The sequence below is a fragment of the Grus americana genome, chromosome 1, assembly GCF_028858705.1.
Source record: "Grus americana isolate bGruAme1 chromosome 1, bGruAme1.mat, whole genome shotgun sequence".
In the NCBI taxonomy this organism is placed as follows: domain Eukaryota; kingdom Metazoa; phylum Chordata; class Aves; order Gruiformes; family Gruidae; genus Grus; species Grus americana.
In genome coordinates this window covers 94000386-94021998 of record NC_072852.1, presented here as the reverse complement: position 1 = coordinate 94021998, position 21613 = coordinate 94000386, and the positions used below count along the sequence as shown (strand labels likewise).

General features: G+C 41.5%; 1 protein-coding gene across 2 annotated transcripts; it reads right to left on the bottom strand.

The window, feature by feature from the left end:
• Positions 1 to 1670: 1670 nt before the first annotated feature.
• TTF2 (transcription termination factor 2) lies at positions 1671 to 21472 on the bottom strand. Of its 2 annotated transcripts, XM_054807189.1 has the most exons (23): positions 21440 to 21472; positions 21247 to 21358; positions 20944 to 21030; positions 20189 to 20255; positions 18773 to 19741; positions 17939 to 18065; positions 16625 to 16816; positions 16235 to 16392; positions 15161 to 15242; positions 14737 to 14850; positions 13771 to 13921; positions 13007 to 13112; positions 11958 to 12148; positions 10937 to 11090; positions 9526 to 9617; positions 9112 to 9194; positions 8492 to 8631; positions 7561 to 7731; positions 6904 to 6962; positions 5635 to 5788; positions 4058 to 4140; positions 2898 to 2972; positions 1671 to 2070 (listed from the first exon to the last, which is right to left on the bottom strand). In XM_054807189.1, exons 1-23 carry the CDS (start codon positions 21465 to 21467, stop codon positions 1926 to 1928), a joined length of 3540 nt encoding a protein of 1179 aa, XP_054663164.1. In that variant the 5' UTR covers positions 21468 to 21472; the 3' UTR covers positions 1671 to 1925. The 2 variants fall into 2 exon arrangements, with proteins under 2 accessions (XP_054663164.1, XP_054663174.1); XM_054807199.1 differs by lacking the exon at positions 2898 to 2972.
• Between the last annotated feature and the right edge of the window lie 141 nt (positions 21473 to 21613).

Genomic DNA, 21613 nt, shown 5'->3' with positions numbered 1-21613 from the left:
ATTAATTTGCCATATCAGACAATGGTATCTAGAGGTACGTGCTAGACTCTCAGCTTCAGAATTTCTCTGAACTAAGCCGAATGTGACTTCATATCCCATCAGTTAGTCGCATTTCTTAAAGGCTGAAGCCCTTTCCCAGAGAGAACCTCATACAAATAGAAAAAGCAATTCATGCCCAGGGCAATATCCAATACACCTAACAGTTACACTGCACTGAGACAACAGTTACATTCAGCCAAAGGAAGACACACAGAACAAAGGGATAATGCGTACAAGAGATCGATTTAAACTGTATTAAGTAATACACCTTAAAGACGGAAGCGTCCTAGGCTAACAGTAGCTTCAAGGAAAGGGAGAGGAGCTCAGACCACAGTGCACGTGAAAACTATAACCCAAGTTCTGCTCATGCAAACATCCAAACCAAAATAAAGCACTTTTGGAAAGTTAGTCCATGTTTTGTGGAAGAGACCAGATGTTCTGATATGTTTTCCAGAAAACCAGCACAGCAAGGCAAATGAGCAGTGCACTGTGTTCCCCAAACTGAGATTAAGTTTAAATTGTTCAAGTTGCACAGCCTCCCTTGGCTCTGAGAGCTGCTCAAGGCACTTCCACCATGGTTGAATTCACACTCAAAAAATACAAACTACTATTTTTGTGCCCCACAGCCCCTGTATCTGTGCAATAAATCGGAATAATCCCACAGCTTCACTTGCTCATCATGTCTAGGCAGGTAAGAGAAATTACTAACACAGCCGTATCATACTGCACCAGGACACTGTTGTACTAACAGGAACCTGAAGGTCTCTCCTGCACTCAAAAGGCTACCAAATGCTATTCTTATTCCACAGGGAACGACCATGTAGGATCCAATATCTAGTTTCCTATCAGCACTCTAAGGGGTCACATTCTACCACTTAGCATTAGAAATAAACTCTTTGAAGGTCCTCGTTTGGTATGGAACTTATGGGAACTGGGCCAAATCCCAGAGAAACAGCGTAATCATGAGAAAACCAGAATATACAGTGGATACCACCAGGGACTCAGCAGAGGGAGATGGAAGCAGGGAAGATGCATTACCAATAAAAAACCAAATATTTGCCTAGAAACTTCACTCACCTGCACATACCACTTCTGATAGGAGACAGAATACAAACGATTAATCAAGGACTTGCAACTCATCAACTATTAAAAAAAATGAGAGCATCTTCTAAGGAAGAATAGTCTATACATTAAAAGGTTTGCACCAAGGAAACGTTACACCATTTAGTACTCAGAAAGACAAACCACAACAATCAGGAATTCAGGTACTGTTTCATAGGAACATAACAAAAGTCTACTTCCCTGTTTGAATAAATATTTTGAGCAGGGTAGAGAAATGCTTCTTCACTTAGATATAAAATTCCTCCTAAGGAACAAAAGAGAAAATGAAGTATTCCTCTAAGTCCTTCCTTAATTTTGTTACTTATATATTCTAAAGTTTATATAGTCTTCTTACAGTATCATGCTCAAAATTTTTTTTTGCTTCCTTCATGCCCACCCAACCTATGCACTTTCCTACCTCACGCTTACCTCTATTGTTCTTGTTTCACTTACACCTGTGCTTCTCCTGGCCCGAAGAGGAAAGATAGTTTTCTAACTAAAAAGCATGCGTAAGAAACAAAAAAAAAAAGTTTGTTTTTAATATTTATTCAAAAGTGTTTTAAAACAATAGCTTAATTTATAATTTTATTAACCTTTGGATAAACAATCTAATTTTAGTATTAAAACAAAATTCCTGAAGTTGACCACTTCTCGTCCTGGAACAGTTACAAGAATGTAGTTATTTGTGCAAAGTAAGTGACCACCTTAAAACAGCAGTCCTTCGTTGAAGTTTGCAGTTACTTGTAGATATAAAATCACTTTCCATTGCGTATTGTAAAGAATAATTATATGCCGAAGAGGATTTTGAGGTCAGCCAGAGAAAGCTTAGTGAAGGCCTCCCCTTTTCCTGACAGCACCTGCTGGGCAAGAACTTTCTTCCTCTTCTGGAGTTGTACGATCTTTTCTTCTACCGTTCCTTCACAGACAAACCTAAAAAAAACCCGCAAAAGCAACAAAGCCACATCATCTCAACTGCAAGGAAAAAGTGTCAGCATTATATCAGTACTTCCCCAGCACGCTTCCAAAGACTTATCTCACTTAAAAATTAACAGCCTGTTATGAGACTGACAAAAATATACCTGTGCACAGAAAACAGCTGTTCTCATATCCAAATATTGTAACCTTTCAAATAAAAGTCTGGTGTACTTTAGGCCTCAACTTTGGTCATCTGAAACAATAGTAATTCAGTGACAAAATCCTGTAATGATTGTTTGATAACTGATGGCACCTATTATACTAAAAGCATCATACACAAAACAGTATTTTAGATTCCAGTTTCTTTGAATTTGCTGTGCATTTACAATAAGTAAGCTAGCCTTTTAGTACTTACAATTACGGATCCTTTTTCTAAAAGCCAACTTTGCCACTTATTAGAAGTGCTCTAGTATGTTTATGTTAGTGATATTAGAAAGGTCCAGGCTTAGGGAGCATGGTGAAAAATCTCCACTCAATAAGAAAAGAGAAATGGTTTGGTGCCCAAATTGCTTCAGGATTGAACAGGACATTCTCACAAAACCAAAGGCTGAAAAACAATAAGCCACTGCTAGCTATCAAGACAACAACATGCAGGCAAGTGCCGCATCGAAACATTTTCATGTGGTCTCTACCTTGGTGCCTAAACCCCAATCCCACCGTCAGACCTTGTACCTAGCTTTAGGTAAAGAAACAAACCTCAAACTAAGGCCTTGTCTCACCAACTAAAGCCAGGCAGTACATGAGCAGCAACAGCCTCATTTACTGCCAAGGAAAATCCTGACCTGTGTATCACAACATCCTTCTGCTGCCCCACTCGGTAAATGCGGTCGCATGCCTGGTCCTCAAGAGCAGGATTCCTGCCAGGTAAAAAACAAAAAAAAAAAAACCAAAAAAACAAAACTTAAGGGCTTATATTCAGGAATAATTGAAATATCAAAGCTTGCCTCATTTACCTGCCTCTAGAGCATCCTGTCACTGCCTTCTGTAGAACTAAAACTGCTCCCAGGTTACCTTAGGTTTACTAGCTTGATCGCCAATAATCACCCCAACTGTATTTCCCTTTGCCCTTGGTAGAAGTATGCTACAGCTCCACACAAAGTCAGCTGTGTGAATTAGACCACTGTTCCATGTAGCCCCATATTTCTAGCCAATAGTTAGTACTTGGAGAAAGCCGAGTAGCTGGTGAGGAAAGAGGAGTGTGAAGAAGGCAGGCAAACTCCATTAAAAGAAGCCTTCACTCAAGAATATTTAAGTAAGAAATGGTTCTGTTTGACACATGGTTACAGAGAATATTTGTTGGCATAACTTCCATATTGTACAAACATCTCCTTAATGCTGCTACTCAGCAGCTGGTTTTGTACTGAAGCACGTTAGTTTGCTTTGTAAGTTCCCACGAGCAACATTTAGTTCAAAAAAATTGTGATTCTGACTTTGATGAGACACAACATAAATATTAGGAGCTCATATGCACTATTTTCATAGCCCTGTAAAGCCCCAAGTTACACTAGGTATGCCTGACTACTGACTACGCTCAACACAGTTGATTTGTTTCAAGACAAGTTCCCTGTAGGCATTACTGCACCATTGTCATTACTGTAAGAAATTAAGCCAGGGACTGCCAAATCCCCAGTATCCTTTTGTGATACAGACTGTGTACTTGCTTCTTTGGATTTTATCCTTCTCTTTTTTTTTTTTTTTTTTTTAAACACACCTACAGAACTGTATTCGTGGCGGTGAGTACTCTGCGAGTGCTGGGTTGACAAATCAGAGTGTCTTGGAAGAAGGCTGTAATAACTTTTCCACAACTAATCACCAGTCTTCACTCTCAGCTAAACACTTCCCTCCTAACCCAGTTGTACTGGGCATCACAATACACATGGTGAGAAAGCAAGCAGCGTGCCCTACATATATCCTCCAAGATGGAACTTTTATTTCTCTTTACCAGTGCATATCAAGGAGAAAGAGGTGGTTTCCTCCAGTCAAGTTCAGGCCAATGCCTCCAGCCAGCAACGAGACCAATATTACCTTCAAAGGCCAAAAGAGAGTTAAATTAAGGAGCTTGTTTCCAGAAAATTAATACTTCATAAACTCCACATATTAATTTGAACCAAAGGATCTGTTTATCATTTACATGTGTATATTTATTATGTATTTTTACAGACTAGAGAAAGGACTGAAAAGTTCAGACTCTCGCCATGTCCCACTCAAACAACCAGCCTCTCTAATGACAGTCTGTTGCCAACAATGGGACCAATCGGCACCAACTCTGAATTAACTAACAATAATGATTACGTAAACACAGGCAACTGGGCCAAAATGGCCTGCTACTTTATCACAGTTTCTACATAATCTAATTTTTAGAAAAAGACGAGTAGCTGAGAAGGAATGGGGATATAGCAGATGGTCAATTTAGAGACGATTTCTTGTACAACAGGAAGAGAACTCAATTAAGGACAGAGACACTTGCTATATATATTACTCATTTTCATAGTACGGTACCTTAAAACCCTGATCTTGTTTAAGGGTCAGCTATTCATAAACAAAGGCAGATTTCTGCCAGCTCTAAGTTCAAAGCTAGAAGGAGAAATATCTGTTTTGTAGATAGCAGCTTGTTCAAGAAGTCCAGCAAAGAACACAAGCTAATGCACTGCCTTCTCCCCTTCCAGTCAGAGAACCATTCTCAGAGGAGACAGCCTGACCTGCCTTAATCACAGGAACATCAGTGCCCAGATGAAAGTGTAATCACTATGAACAATTCCTTTGGATTCAGGTATCTTTAATCAGCTGGCAAGCTTCCTTCCCTCAGCCAAAATTTCAGACTAGAAGCCATTTTCAAGAAGCCAACACACTGTAGTTCATCAGTATTTAAACACACCCCCCCACACCAAACCCCAGCAACTCAAAAATGAAAGTCATCACACGAGATCATCTTATTGGGGATGTGTGCAAAACTATGACTTCTCTTGCCCCAATCCCAATCTTCCTATCTTTATACCAAGGTGAGATATGTTCTTGTTAATTTTAGCCTCATTCACAGATTCAATTGTCATCCTCTCTTCTCAAAAAGATTAGTCTGGCAAAAAGTATCTGATGTGTTGGAAAACAGCAAGAAAGTCTTACAGGTTCCTTGGCAAGCAGATGATATACATAAAGAAACATCTTCCAATGCAGAAGAATGAGCTGGAAACAACCAACCTGCTCTACGTAGAGCTAATTGGCCCCACGTCTTCCACATTACAATCGGTGGCAAAAACATATTTGAACACACCGAAGATTTGGACAACCTTTGAACTAGCTTTGGAGTCAGATGATCTCAGTACAGGAGGTTAACATCAAAAGGAGCTTTTTAGCAGCTGCTCCTGCCCATTATAAGATGTACATTTGTTTTTAGTTACCTCTTTCCCTGCTGATCTTGGCACCTAGCGGTCCAAATTAAAGTAGAAAACTGAATCATGAAGTCAGCTATCACAGCTGCTCATAGCAGCACTAGTAACCAATTTCCCTACTCTGATTGCATACCTGAGGCCCTTTGGGATTGTTATTGAACTCTTCTACCACATCCATTCTCTGTTTAGGATTGACAGAGCCATCCACTGTTGCGTACTTCAGCCCTAGTCGCTGGAGATGCACAGCCACAACTTTCAACATACTTGTCCACTGAGAGACGACAACACTGAAGAGAGAGAGAGAGAGAGAAAACGGAGTTTAGAACAAGTTTGTGTGTACTGTAACAGTTTGGTTATTGCAGTGTCTCACCCAAGACAAGACAATGATTCAGGCACTCTCTTCCACTACAAACTGGAGCCAATCCCTTCCCAATTCAGAAAGGGATTCACCTGTAGGTGTAGTGGTGGAATCTGCTGTGGAAGCCTAATGCCCAATAACCTTCAGAGAAGTTAAGTCTAAGGAGTCTTTCGCCTCTATTTTTGGATTTTACCTTGCCACCTACCAATCACAATTCTGAACTTTTTCTGCAAAATGAATCAATAGCAACACTAAACTTGGATTCTCCTGGGCCTCTCACTCCCCGTATTTTTTGGATTAAACAGTTTGGGAGGCAAAAATTTGTTTGATAGCTTTTTGGTAGGGAACAAAAGTAAGGCTGGTGTTCCCATTCTTATGGTGGGAATGCTTTTTGGAAAAGACTTTGGGAAAAAGCTTTCTATCTATGGTGGAACTCTGGAGTTGCCCAAGAACAGGGCTTCCCCTTCCAACCCACCACAACATAAAACAGGTATAACTACTTTGCAGCCACAGACCTGTACTTGCGTTCTACATTATTTAACAAAAACAAGCAGAAAAAACTGTAACACTGCAGCCTGGTGCAGAGCAAAGACAGACAGAACTTGCACAGCAAGAGCTGCAGGACTTCAGCAACACTTGTCCTCTGATCAATGCATTCCTTTATATCAATCAGGTTCAGTTTTAACCACTACTTTATTCCTCCACTTTTTTTTAGGTGGTGGTGTTGCAGAGCTGAAGGCAAATATTTCTCAGTGCAAACAAATTATTCCTAATTCATTCTATGGAGAAAAAGAGAGTCCTCCTGGGCCTCAAGGCCTGATGATCCTCACACATTCCCTTATGTTTACACTTACCTACATCTTAAACTACCTTCTTTTGTCTTGGATTTTTCCACCTCCCCTAAAAATCTGCTTTCAACTACTGCAGTAGTGCCACCATTTTACCATACCAGGAGTTTTGTATTCAATTGTTTTAAACTATTTCTGCTGCTGTCAACAGAGATGCTTCTCTCAATCACTGTGACTGAAGGACGCGTTTACTAACCTTTTCTGAGACTCAGACTGACTCTGAATAGCTTTCAGTTCAGCCAAGAGGTGAGCTATCTGCAGGACAAAAAAAAAGTTAGTCTGCTTGCTGTCATAACCCAGCTCATGCTTGGCTATTCTTCAGTAAAATAGGAAGTGATCAAAATAACTCTTCAACTGGAATTTCTTCCATGCTCAGACTTTCAAGATATTTTAATAGTTTGTAGTAGGAACACCCCCACCATGGAAAACAGGGTTAAGAAATCAAATCATACAAACATGTTTTATAGATTCCAACCTTCCTATGAGAAGCCAAGTTACTGCCACCTCTTCTCTTGCTGCCATCCCATTTTTTCTAGCTCTTCACAAGCACTATGCTCTTACATGCATGCTCTTCTAAAGTCCTGTGAATCCAGTGCTCAAGATTTGCACTGACAGATTTTCAGCACAGTCAGATTCTCACAGCTATACTGGCAGTAGCCATCAACATCTGGTAAGTTGGAGCCTTCCCAGAAGGGGTTCAGCAGACTATCAATCTCCTCACCTGATTTCATCTAAATTGCCAATTTAGCCTGATCTGCAATTACCAAGGTGTGACAATTCATTAACAATTTAAAAGGCAAAGTGCTGAAATCCAAGCTTCTCAAGGAAGGTAAGAAAACCACAACCAGGATACCTTGGTGCTCTCCCTGGTGATTTCAAAGATATCTGTTTTAAAAGCTGTGCCATTAAGGTAGACTGTTGACTTGGAATCAGGAGTCTGGAGCTCAGACAGGGTCAAAGCACTAAGTTGTTCCTCAATGGAGAGGGAAAGACCTTCACTGTTCAAGTTAGCTTGGTCCAGAGCCTGTGGGAGAGAAAGCAATGTAATAAGGGATCACAGTCAAGCCTGAGATCAAATTCAGTACTGATCCACAGTCTACACAATGTTTGAAGAAAGCTATGCAATATGAAAACAGAACAATTAAGAAACACTATTGGGTCAGACTGACAATCCCTTTGGCCCCTTATTCTGCCCCAAGAAGGGGCAGCATAGGGAAAGCATGTGAGCTTAACCACTTTCTGTGGTCCAGTCTCCACAGATTCCCCCTCCCATAGCATTTAACAATTGCAGGATTAAAGATGTTAGAAGATAAATCCTTGCCTGTTCCCTCAGTATCTTGACTTATTCTACAGCTGCTCTCTATGACAGAGCAAAGAACTTCAGAGAGATTAGTCTACTTCATGCAAGGCAACTTCAGTCAAGGCGCTTACAGAGCTCACCAACACACAAGGCTTTGAAACAGCCTACACTTGTGGACTTGTGCACTTTTCAAGACTAGGTTAAGATTAAGACAACGACTTGGCCATTAAAATCCTATTTCTTTTATCTGAATAAAGATATTTCCAGAGACATAGCTGCCCACACAGGTCATGCTAGGGAGCTCTTCAGTAGGACGTATGCCCATCTAAAACCTCTCGGTCTCTAAAACACACAGTCCTAGAAATGGCTTGGTTCGTAGACCCCTAGCTAAGGGATGCAAGGGTGTTAAAGTCTGTTAACTTACACAAACACTTAAAAAATCTCCACAAAAAACCCCCACACCACTACAATACAATGCAATTACCACTTTCAGTAAGGAGAGATGGCAGCAGCACTGACGGAGCCTCAACAGCATGGACAAGACGTGGACGGTACTTGAGACCTGGGAGGCACTTTGGGAGCCTGCTAGAAATTCCTTTTGACTCATCCCAAACTCTTGTGCAACTGCCAAGAAAGGAAGACAAAACATGAAGAACTCCAGGGGGCATTTCCAACCACTGCCCAGCCAACTCCAGCAAGTTTCATCAATAAGAGACAAGAATCAACAGCCAACCAAATACCTGATTTAGCATAGGAACCTATCAAACCCAACATAAAATTAAAAAAAAAAAGACAACAAGACAACAAGACAAATGAGAGTATCACATACCTTATACTGATACATCTCTTCTCTGAGCAATTAGATCTTTATTTCAGAAGGGAATTTTAGAACCAGGGAGGTTAAGAGATTTGCCCAGAGCCACGATAGCGAGAACAGACTTTTGGAATACTATGGTAGGATTCTTCTAACATCAGGGGAGCAGCAAAGCATTTTCCAAAGAATGTCTAAGTCCTGATCCCATGTGGCCAGGTCTGTTCCCACTCCTTAATTGCACACTTAAGAGTCATTTCCGCAAATGTTTTCAGGGGAGGGTGTGCTCAAACCTTTCTCAAACGGGTTACCACCAGCATACTCTCTGCCTTCATTTTTCTGTTCTTGTCTCTTTAGGTAGGATTGTAGTGTTGACCTGGAAAAACAGGACAAAGACTGTGGGATTTACAGCAGGAAAGAAAAACAAAAGGCAAGAGGAACCTGTGTGTAACAAGCAAGCTGGTGACGCATTAAGATAAGAAAGGTTTCATTAATCATTCAGTCACAAATGATCACAAAAAAACCCAGTTTTGTTTAACTAGAACGTGATATATTTTGAAACATGCTTGACAGGTAGTCAGAAAGGGAAAAAATTAACAGGAATTTGTCCAAAAGCTCTTCTCATCTTAAGTGGAGTTCTCTTTCCAATTTTTCACACCAGTAGAAAACAAAACCACAAAATACCCTATCTCTTTCCACATTCATACCTGGATCTTGCAAAAAGCACATTGTACACAGATTGTTCCTCTGCTGAAAGTTTTAACTGATGCAACTGCGTGCTACGCTGTGGCAGAGATACCTAAAATAAAAATACGCGGGATCAGATGTATATAGTGCAAAAATCTTATATGGCATCACAAACAGCAGTGTTCCAAGATTTAACACAGTATTCTAAGTTTCAGAAGATAGCTGTTTGTTTCTTCATTATTCATATTAATGCAATTATGACACAATATAGATACTTACAGAACTCCAAGTAGCCTGGTTAATACTTAAGATGATAATCTTTATTCCAAGTTGTCCTGATTTTGGCAGGGATAGAGTTAATTTTCTTCCTAGCAGCTGGTATAGTGCTGTGGTTTGGATTTAGGATGAGAATAATGTTGACAACACACTAATATTTTAGTTGTTGCCAAGCAGTCAAGGACTTTTCGGCTTCTCATACTGCCCTGCCGACGAGAACGCAAGAGGCACCCAAGAAGCTGGGAGGGGACAGAGCCAGGACAGCTGACCTAAACTGGCCAACAGGATATTCCATACCATATGACATCATGCTGCATATGTAACTGGGGGTTGGCCAGGAGGCAGGGCAGCTTGGGAAGTAGCTGAGCATCTGCTTCAGGTGGTGAGAAATTGTGTTGTTCACTTGTTTTGTATATTCTATCATTATTATTGATCTTCCTTTTCTATCCTATTAAACTGTCTTTATCTCAATCCATGAGTCTTGCTTTCCCCCCCCCCCTTTTTGAGTCTCTTCCCCATCCCACTGGGAGGAGGGGGAGGGGGAAGCAAGCAAATGGCTGCATGGTTGTTTTAGCTGCTGGTCAGTAGGGTTAAACTGACACAAATTATCTGACAACAAAAGGCATGAGCAACTAGGCATTGACTTCCACATGGAGGGAATCATTTATTGTGTTGTAAAAGTAGCTTCTAAGTTCCGCATTCAGAATCAGACAGTACACTAAAGCTATACCTTTTAACAGCTTATAGACACACCAGTAATCTAATACTCACTTTAATGGACTATTTGTAAAAAGAGTAATGCAGAAAGGCGATGCCCCTGCACGCACTAAATCCATCTGACATGCAGCAGCTTTGATTCTCAGAGATCTAGGCTAGCTCAGAGACCTAGACTAACTTTCCAGTAACTGGGCATCTACTTGCAATTATTTAACATATTCTCCTCTGCACGTGACTTATAACCAAAAAGTTTCTTTATTTTTCTGCCTCTGGATAAGCCATCAAAGCATCACACAGGCATTCAACTCCTCTTGCTCAAGAGACTGCAATAGACAGTAAACCCCACCCATTAACAAACTTATGCATGTAAAGAACTGACTGGCTGCTGCAAGGAAAGTAATGGAATGATTGTCTAGTTGTGGAGGGTGAAGTTCTTACCAAGGGCTTGCCAGTTGAATCCAGCTGGTCCTTAGTTCTCCGTAATAAGAGGCTCCTGGTTAACAGACTCAGCCTCTCTCCTCCCTTTTTTGTGTTGTTATCTACTTGGTACTTCCACACCTTGTACTCATCAAAAGGAGAGCAACGTAGAAACCTACAGCATAAGGGAAGGAAACTTCATACCAAGGTAAGAAGAGTTCTTCAGTTACTCCTGAATGACCAGAACCAAATTCCTTGTGATCCAAAACAAACCACTTCCAGTTGAACCACAACTTCCAGGAGCAGTAAAAGACTTCCAGTGTAATGATACCAATAACTGGTTTGATCAAATGTCTTACCATCACTAGCACAGCGAAAGCATCTTTCTGATTCTATACCCATCTCTTCCTCTTTGCTCATTATGTCTCAAGCATCATCAGCAAATGAAGGGCATCAAGAAGCACAGGCACTCACCAAAAAGCATAGTCATTTGTTATTTCAAACTCCTGTACCTCCTAATTGAGAATTAAATTATCCAAAATTAATTTCAAATGTAAGTCTCCAGTTCTCCAGCACCCTTCATAAACTTTTTCTTGTCAGCAATGAGGAGCACAGAGTTTAACCTGTTTATCATTTGTTTAGAGAAGCCAAAGTTTTCATGCTTTCCTTCAGTGCCCTTGTAGCACAATGCTCTTTAATAAGGTCTTCCCAGGCTGCCCTGGTAGGAAGAAGGATTATTGCACAAAACTTCTGTTCATTAAAATTGGTATTGTGGATATTCATCTTGGACATGTAGGAGATCTGACACAATTTCCCCTTTGTCCTCTATGAAAGCAGAATAGCTTCATGCAACAGTAGACATGTGGTCAGCCTTGCTCAATGCCTCAGCCACAGCCTTTGCAATCCAGTGCCTGAAGTGTTAAGATAACTAGTCTTGCTACCCCACACATCTCAGAAGCCTCTCAAACTTAGAAACAACTTCAGCACTTCATCAGTGAAGAATTACTGGAATTGGAGCCCTGTCCACATGTAGCCAGCTTACCTCAGGAGAGAGTACATGTCCAGTAAGTTGTTCTGTATTGGCGTCCCGGTGACAGCCCATCTGGCACTGGCTCTCAGTTTGCACACAGCTATAGAGGTTTGAACCTTTGGATTTTTGATATTGTGAGCTTCATCCAATATAACTCGAGCCCAAGCTACCCTGAGCAGAGGGGAACAGGGAGATGACCCACTCTGAAAGAAAAAGCAGACTATAACCCAGCACAATGACCTTGTTAGGCTCTCTAAAATGCCAGAAGCAAACATGTTTTTCCAGCAAGAAGCAATTTCCTGATGTTAGTAAGCAGTAATCTGAGCTGTCAGGTAAGAGGTGCTCTCAAAAAAATCATCTCTCTAAAGCTTCCATGAAAGATCATAAGACAAAGAATATAACATTTGCCTGTTCTTGATGACAACTTCTAATTTTTTGCTGTTTTTCTTGCTTTTAACATTTTATTGCTTCTTCCCTCCCAAGAGATATTCCATATCAGTACAATTTGGCTAGGCTGGGACAAAGGAACACGTATAATTATTCTATTAGGGCATATAATGTACTTTTAAATGCAGGATCTCCCTACAGTTTTACAGGTGCCACCTTGAAGTTTCAGGAAATTCAAAGGCCTGTTTGCTTTAAGAGCAAGATCTAGATTGCAACAGTTTTCTGGTAGTTTAAAGCAATGTTGGTGCTTCAGCAAAGAACACCAACAGAAGATTCTAGTGTTCCTTCATGGTCTCACCTCAAAAGGAGGAGCATGAGATTCATCCTGCACTCTTAAAATTACTTTTTAAGACATTTCAATTATATTCAATGTAGTGTATTCTACATTACTATAGAACAGATTTCTTGTCAATATTTTTCCCTGCTCTCTTTCTGCACTTCACAGTACTTTCTCTCATCACTTTATTTTTTATTGTGCAAACTCAGCAGAGAACTTACGGGGAAAAAAATTATTCAACCTGCTGCTCACTGTAGCATAAGGTGCTCCTTGAAACAATAATGGTTTGCAACACTTCAGAACAAAACATTAATCTATCAACAATATGGCTTCTCACCCTCACATCATAGTCCTCAGCAGGGACTTCCCCCTCCTCTTTGCTTGTAGGAACCTCCTTGGAGAGAAGGCTGTAGGTTGTGACAACAACATCATATTCAGAGAGCCTGCATAAAAGGAAAGTATCAGTCAGGAGCAAGAACAAATGAGGAATTCGTTTTGCAAGGCAGACAAAATGCACGCTCAAGGTTTAAGAACCACACAGCTGTACAAGAGCTGAAATTCAGAATTTTACAGAAAATTGAGCTTCACAGCAGTCAAACAGGAAGGGCACATTGTCCCCATTTTATGGATTACAGAAGTAGACTCAGCAAGCTCAAGACAACAGTAGTCGTCTATGGTACAGAACACACACCACATGAGATGAACACTACTTAGAATCTGGCACCTAGAAATACCGCTCAGCATGGCTTAACATGAATTTTCTGATCTATACATACAGCTGAAAAGAAAAAAATAGAACCACAAGGAAACTGCCACTGACAATCTCTGCAAGCAAGCAATGTTTTGGAGAATATATACTCTTTTTGTTATCAGGAACAGCAATAGCCTGCACCAAAACCACTCAGCATGGGTACAGGTCATAAAGGTTTTGCTACAAACACCTTGACAGCAGACATCAGCCTGACCTTCTGGATCCTCCATGTTTCCATACTTCAGGTTCTTCCATTATTCTACAGCCACTGAATTTCAACTCTGACATACACAGTCTCTTGCTAAGTAGTATTTTACTTTTCTTGGTCATATTTATGGTTTAGCACTTACATCTCTGCATGTTTATCTCTGTTTGGCCCATGGTATAAATAAACCCTCAGTTTGCCATAGCCCACGTGTTTATCAATCTCTTTCTTCCAGTGATGGATCAAGGATGCAGGACAAACGATTAAAGTGCTGTGGGAAGCGATAACAGTGGAATCTGCAGGGAAATATTGCAGACAGGTTTCAATGTCTTCACATTAAATTACAACAAAGACAGAAGTTTTAGAAAGTCAGGACAATTAAGAAGATTGGACCACTTTTCCTGTGAGAACAGTTTGTGAAGCGGATATCTCTACATTGCATTCTTAGGGACTGTTAGTTCTGGGTGGAAAAAAACTCTACTTAAACACTATTGCATCGCTTCCTGTCCACTCAGGCTATATATCTGTGCGCTTCCTTTGGGTAAGCTGAAAGGTTAGAATTCAGGAACTAACCCTGATCTCTCCTGAGAACACAGTACCCAAATAAATTCTTCTTTACTGTTCTAGAAGACTGAAATGTTACCATTTTGAACCACACAGGAAAAACAAACACACAGTCAGTAAACTCTATGGATACAATGAAAGTAATCTTGGAGGGGGACGGAAATCAGTCACAGGGAGGTAAGTAGTAACTAATGTAAGTCCTTATGCTACAAAAACTATGCATATGTTGAAAAAAACTATGAAACTTTTTGCTGGCTTTAACTGGTTCAGGAAACTGATCAATAAAAAGAAAAAATAAATCCCAAAACGATATAAAGGAATGAGTTGGGAAATCCTACACATTCAATGGAAGAACAAATGACACTGATCAAGAGAAAGGCCTTGCAAGGGTGTCCATTAAACATTAAGCCCAATGGAATTTTCCTACAGAAAAGAAGTGAGCAGATAGAGTCTGTTGTTTTACAGGCCATTAACCTATAATGCTTTAGGCATTTCACATGGCACTGCATCATCATGTATGTACTGTATGATGGAAACAATTCTGTACCATTTTTGGACAGCCATATTTCCAACGTCTCCTTTCTTTTCTCTGGCTTCAGCTGCTTCTGGGCCAGAATGAGAGCAATCATCGTTAGAGTCTTTCCCAAGCCCATGTCATCCGCTGGAAAGAGACACACAGAAGTTGTGATGACCTGCAGAAATGAGCTCCCCTAGCTCAGATCTACACTGAGGTAAATATTGCAACAGAAATTGCCCTAGGGAACCCTGGAAATAAAAATACACGTATGACCATTTCAGAATATTATTTAGTAATGGATTAATAGCTGTAATCAGTCAAAGGTCACAGAAGAACAAGCCCCTTCAACATGCCTACAAAATAACTAGTTAATGGCCTCCGAGTAAGTTATGTGCCAAATCGTCGCTGCCATAAATGCGCCCCCCAAAATCCACTTTCCTGTTCTGTTGCTTACCCAGAATTCCTCCACACGGCCTCTGACTCTCTCTCCAGAGTAGCCATGCGAGCGCCTGTTTTTGGTGCAGCAGCAGTGGAACCTGAGAGGGCGAGACAGAGGATTTGAAGGAAACACCTTACAAAGTTCACACACTTGTTTCCTGTACCAAATTATCCAGTTGAACAGTCCTACTACAATCTTAAAAGGAGTTTGCCTACTTGTCCTTTTCCCACAGACAGGGGATACCCAAGATAAGCAACTCCTGCAGACAGGAGGTCAGCAGTACCATAGATCAGTCTTGCTGTTTGTGCTGGTTTATGCACAAACCAACCTAGCACCTCACAGTGCTCGGAGAGCACATAAAGGCAGCTCGTTCAGGTAAAAAATCCACCCAAGCCTATCTTGGCATCACTGTCAAGGAGAGGGATTGAGAAGACTGCCACTTTCCTCACCAAGTCTAAGACCCCTGCAGGAAGAGGGGCTACCTGCTCTCATCATAAGACATTAAATGGCCTTCCCCAGCACTGAGAAGGTCCCAAGAGGATCTGACAAGTGACAACATATATACATCAACACACTGTCACATGCCTCTACAAGAGGTGCACATAACCTCAACTATGGGTTCTGTACCACCTGATAAAGAGCTGCTTTTGGGTAAATCAGAACAGACTACTCTGGAGTCTGTTGGGTTGCATGAACTTGGTCATCTGCAACACTTTTTTAAAAGACTTTCTTCTAGCTCACTGGGAGAAAAGAACAATAAGAACGTTCTCAGTCTGTTCCTCACTAGACACCTGCCTCTGCTCTACCAGTCACGTACAAGCAAATGGTTGTGTGTTGGTTGCTTTGTCTGAGGCACTACTTCTTCAGTCAAGCACTAAATATTCTGAAGACACCACAGCAAGAGGGTAGAAGACCAGTATTGGCAATCTGAAGCAACTGTCATGGATGGAAAGTGATCAGAGCACCTCCTTCCAGTAGGATGAAAACTGCAAAATACTTCAAAGTGTGAAAGGACAGGATGCTCCAGGGTATCACCCAGACGTTATACTTCATTCATCAGCGTGATATCCTCCATCCTTGCCAACTCACCTTCAATCCAGAAGGATCTTCAGCTGCTGTCTGCTCTGTCGGACAGGATTCTAGAGATTTGTAAAGATGATTAATAGCCTCACTTGTGGCATTGTGTACAGCCCTGATTCGGTCTTCTGTCATTCTTCCTCCATATAGATTCTGCACACCAGAGTTCACTGGAAAGACACAGTATAATGCATGAGATGTGTTTACAAAGCTAACTTTCCCAAGCAGATCCCTCATCTCAGAGATTGATCTCAGTGGCTACAGATGCCTGGGGGGCAGTATGCAGCTCATAGTAACAAAAAAAGTTTACTGCTGTCACATATATCCACAAATTGCAGGAGTATTTCAGAATTAGTCCTCACCAGCGTTCTCCTTAATGATACAAAGTCTTTCCACACTTACTTCCAAACCCATGGCTGTAATATTCACTGGAACCCAAAGGAGCAGCAGCAGAGGGGTGACTGTGTGAGTCTGAAGAGGTCCCTGCTGTAGGATCCTGGAGCGGTAGTGGTGTTATCAACTTTGTACCGCCTGGCCTCCCACATGGGTTCGGCAAAGACTCCTCACGGCAACCACTGCTTGTGCTATCCTCCCCTTAAGAAGAAAAGAATTGCAGGTTGAAAAGATTGCGTAATGGACCTCAGAGCCTTGCATTACAGCCCAGAGAAGGGCCTTTGTTTTGCCTAGTGGTCTGCTTGCAAAATATCATTAAGGGGTCCCACTGATTTAACAGCAGGGTAGAAGGTTATCTCATCAGCTGAGCCACCACAACTGCTAACATGCATGCTCTCAGCCTGCTCTTACGTGACAGGCGATGCAGTTCAGCTCAAGCTTCAACACGTGGTTTATACCAACACAGTGAACTTTGCAACTGTGATCAGATTAGTGCAAACACAAGGACAGTTCTGCACTCAGTTCCCAGAGGATTTATTCCTTTTAAAGACATCTATCTTGTCAATGTGTTGGTCACAAAAACTATCAAAACATCCAAGAACAAATGGGCCAAGAAGTCTGAGCTTTTCTCCCTTTTCTGGAAAAGTCTGTCTTGCCTAAAACCAGATCTGGTCTAAGACATTGGGATTGCTTGTTGTGTGGTGTCCTGCGAGTTACCGGTTCCTTGCTAGAGATCTTAAGTTTCCAGAATTGTCAAACTGGACCTTTTAATCAACACAACTGATATTATGATTACAAATTAACTGTCCTGTTGAGGTGATCATGCAGGCAACTGAACAAAATGCCTCTCTTCCACAATTGATTATAGTACTTAATAGAATTAGGATATCATTTTACAGGAATGGTACAATGGAAGCTGCTTATCTGGTAACTTGAACATTCAGACACAGCAGCCAAAAGGTGCACAAGCAGCATGGGTCCATACTGCAACAAAGAGGGAGTTAACACTTCAGTGGCAAGTTCTCAGAGGGATGCCTACCTCAATCATGTAGTCAAAGCTGAAACAGAACTAGCCCTGGGTCCTAACCATGGGAGGAAACTCTCTTGGGAAGCCACCAAACTTCATTTGAGTTATTTCATTCATCCTTCCCCAGACACACACTTTGAAATAACACTTTTCATCTTTAGTGAATCTCAACAGACAAACTTTATATAGGCTACATGCCATATACAGATGTATGCTATTTTTCCTCAATATTAACAACTACAGTAAGACAAACTGTTTTGCAAATTTCTGGGGAGAAAAAACAAAAGTAGCCCTACCTTTTTCAGTAGTATCTGCTGTCAAAATGTTAAGAGCACTAAGTGCAGCTTCCAAATCCTGCACTTGCTTTAATAACCGTTCCCCTTTATCTGGCAGCAACTGAATGTTCACTGTAGCCAATGTACTCTGCAAAGTAAAAAAGAATCCAGAACCAGAGCGTGCTTACCAAGCACTCTGCCAACTGAGAACAATCAAGTCAGAAGTTTAAAAACACTAATCTTATGCCATAGTAATTTGTATTTTGATACTGTTCTGCAATCTCCAAAAAGCATTTAAGAGCCATTCAGTGTGATTAAATTGTCTTTTAGCAGAAAATAAACCAACTGTTAATGTACTTCAGAATGATGGAAGGATGCAGCCCCCTCCTTTTTATGAAACAGGATGAACAGGTAGTCAAGTGACTTGGACAATCTTAACATCTCTCAAAGCATCCAAAGTTCAACCTGCTTGTATGTTTCTTTCTACACTAGCAGGACAACAGTTATGACTGTTTATTGAGACCACCAGAAACATCCACATTATTTAAAAACGTTAAGGCAGCTGTGCACCATTCCATCTTTTCTGGGTAAAAGGCAGACACAACCTCAGGCAGGCCAAAACTGAGCACCTCCAAATGCAGAAGGTTTTTTTATCTTATGCGGAAATGTCTCATGTGGCTTAAAACAACTAGCCTGTGCCTAGGCTGAATTCCCTCCCTTGCCCCACCTTCCTAAACTATCCAAATATTTTGAGTTTCTGCTGTGAGAGGATACCATATTCTGATGCCTGTCACAAGTAAGGGAAGTCACCCTGAACACAGAACCAAAAAAGGAATAACAGGTGCAATAAATTACCTTCTTCTGCTTCAGCTGGACTACAAGATGGTTGTGAAGAGCTTTAGGGTCCTGGGGTCCTTCCACGTGATGTGATGCCACAGCTTGTGGCAAAGATGTCCCCTGTACACTCTTCCCTGATTTTCCTGCAAGAATCTCTCGTGACTGCAAACCCTCAACTGATTTCTCAGGTTTACTTTTACCTGATGAGGAATAAACAACTCCTACTTCATCAGTGTCACTGTCAGATACTTTATCAGCAGGCTGTCCCAGACCTGGACTGATTTGTGTCTTGGGCAGTGCTGTCTCTGCTCCTCCCTTCAGGGCAGCATGTTGCAACGCTGACTGAGGTACTGCTGGGGAAATCGCATCTTCTTTAGACATCGGTTTCGTCTCTCCATTCTTCCTACCAATGTATTCTTTCTCTCCAATGTCTTTATCCCTGCAGCTTTTTAAGCTTTTCTCTCTGAGCTGCTCCTCCTCTAGAGGCTTGGTACTTGTACTTTGCTTTCCAAGATTTAGTGGAAAGACCTTTAGTCTCCCGCCTGGCTCTTTCTCCATACATTCAGAAGACTTCTTGGATTCACTGCCGCCATATTTCTCTTCCTCCAAAAGGGTATTTTTCCCTTTCCAGGTCTCAGAAGGATCAAGTTTAGATCCAGGCGCTGTGCCTTCCTTATGTTCTGGATCACTCCTATTTCCCGTGGACTGCTTCTTTTTAGTTTTCAGTCCTTCTAGAGGCTCTTTCTCTATAGATGAATCAGAGGTTGATTTCTTCTCTTTATGTGACATCAGCACACTCTCTTTCTCTGCTTTTACTCCTTTTGCTTTACTTTCCTCTCCATTTCCTTGCTTAATTTGTTTCCAGGATGATGGTTCACAATTCTTGTCTATCACCTTGAAAGGATTTCTTTGGCCACTGGGATTGAAGAGAGGTGCAATGCTGGGCTGGGATTCTAAGGCTTTTGACACTTTGGTAGCTTTTGGATCCTGCAATATATACAAAGCAAGTGCTAACTTAGAAATTATTAAAGCCCGATAACAACCTGATCATCTCAAGTAAAACTTCATTCTCTATGATCATCTTTCCTATCATTTTAACAGGACCGGGATAAACATTTTACAGGGAAAACAAAACAAAACTGCTGGTGTTCTGCTTTCTTTGCCATTCCCATGGTTTTTGGAGATCAAGTCCCAACAGTATCATCCTCAAGAAAAGAGGACAGCTAGAGATCAAAACAAGTTTCTTCTAAGACTGGAGAACAGTGATTAATTCACAAGTAAGAGAAGTCTCACCTTGAAGACAGCAGGCTGATACACTTTTCAGCTAGAAAATACAAACCCTCCCACTATGTAGTCTCAGAGGTGATTACAGTATACAGAATGAAAAGTCATACTGGAATAAGCCAATACTATAATCAAATGAAACATTCATACCTGCCATGGGATGCTTCCACACCATTTCTTCCCATTCAACTTACTTTTAAGGCATCGGTAAAACAACCTACCGAAGAATAAAACAAGATTTGAACTGCAGGAGCCAGTAAAGGAACTCTACGCATTCTTTAAAAAGTGTTTCGCACCAAAAACATAACAGACAAGGTCTCTTGATCTGCAATTCACATCCAGACTTATGCATAGCAAAAGGCCATGAACATTGGCAACAAAGCTTTTTACAAAAGCATCGTTCTCTGGATAAAGACTCCTAGGGCTTTAGCTTGTTTGTTTTTTAATTTTAGCAATAACAAAGTAACTGCTCAGGCAAAAATATTGTTTATGTTCAGAACCTCAGAAGTGTCCTATGATTTCAAGGTGTAAGGAAACAGCTATTCTTTTAGTTATGTTGCACAGGCCAACTGTGGAGCAAACTGGCAGCCAACCAGGACTGCAGCGAGAACTTTATCAGAATTAAAATTGGTGAATTTGATACAACCAGTCTGCGTCTCGGATGAACCCAGCCACAGTGCTGTGTTCAATTGTTAAAAACAAACATTAGCCGATTGCTTTGGTTTATACCATTGAATATAATTGCTAATAAAAATGGAAAACATTTTGAAACATGCTAAGCAAAAACCTCAATGCTGGATGAGCCTTTTCAATTCAAAATGGAAATTGCAAGTCAGCCACCATCAAACAATTCCAAGCATTCAAGCCTGTACAACAAACCTTTGTTTCCGCTTTGAGGAACTTACTGGTATTCATCTCTGTACTGCTGCTGAACCAGGACTTGCAGCTCCACCATGCATCCCTCATGGCTCAAGCAGTGAGAAGCAGGAATACTGAAAAGAGGAAAGGAAAAGAGTAAGAATAAGGACAAGACGAGCTGCCCAGGGAACAGCAACGGCAAAAACAATTATTTGGGACAAAATACTTGGAGAGTCTTCTCAAAGACTACGTGACTAATAAAATAAAAGTTTACGACTGCTGACATAGCACTAAGTTTCCCTCAAGAGTCGTGTGTCATATTCCTCCCCCCCCCCCGGCCCCGCACTTACGGCGCCGGGAGGACGAAGCTGCAGGCCGCCGGGCCCTGCGCTCCGCACACGTAGAAGCTCTTCCCCTTGTTGGGACCATCGCGGACGCCTGTCTTCAGAAAGCAGAGGGACCCTGCCGGGCGGAGAAAAGGAGGACGGGTCAGACCTGGACTGGGACCCCCCCTCATACCCGGGACACCCCATCGCTCCTCACCATGCTCCGCGCACAGCACAGCCTCCATCACCGGGCGACAACTGCCACACCCACTTTTGAAATCAGCCAATCCCACAGAGAGCCTGCAGACCATCCAATCAGAGCGGGGCAAGGGGACGGTGAAGCCAATCGCCGCTGCTCTGTGAAGTCACTGTTCCCCGCCCCCTCCTCACC

Excerpts from the sequence above, each read along its gene's own strand:
- TTF2 (XM_054807189.1), bottom strand. The coding sequence starts at position 21,467 with ATGGAGGCTGTGCTGTGCGCGGAGCATG. Across the intron at positions 14,851-15,160 it reads GCCGTGTGGAGGAATTCTGG|CGGATGACATGGGCTTGGGA; the intron begins GTAAGCAACAGA and ends GTCTCTTTCCAG. Across the intron at positions 2,071-2,897 it reads AAGGATGTTGTGATACACAG|GTTTGTCTGTGAAGGAACGG; the intron begins GTCAGGATTTTC and ends GGTTTTTTTTAG.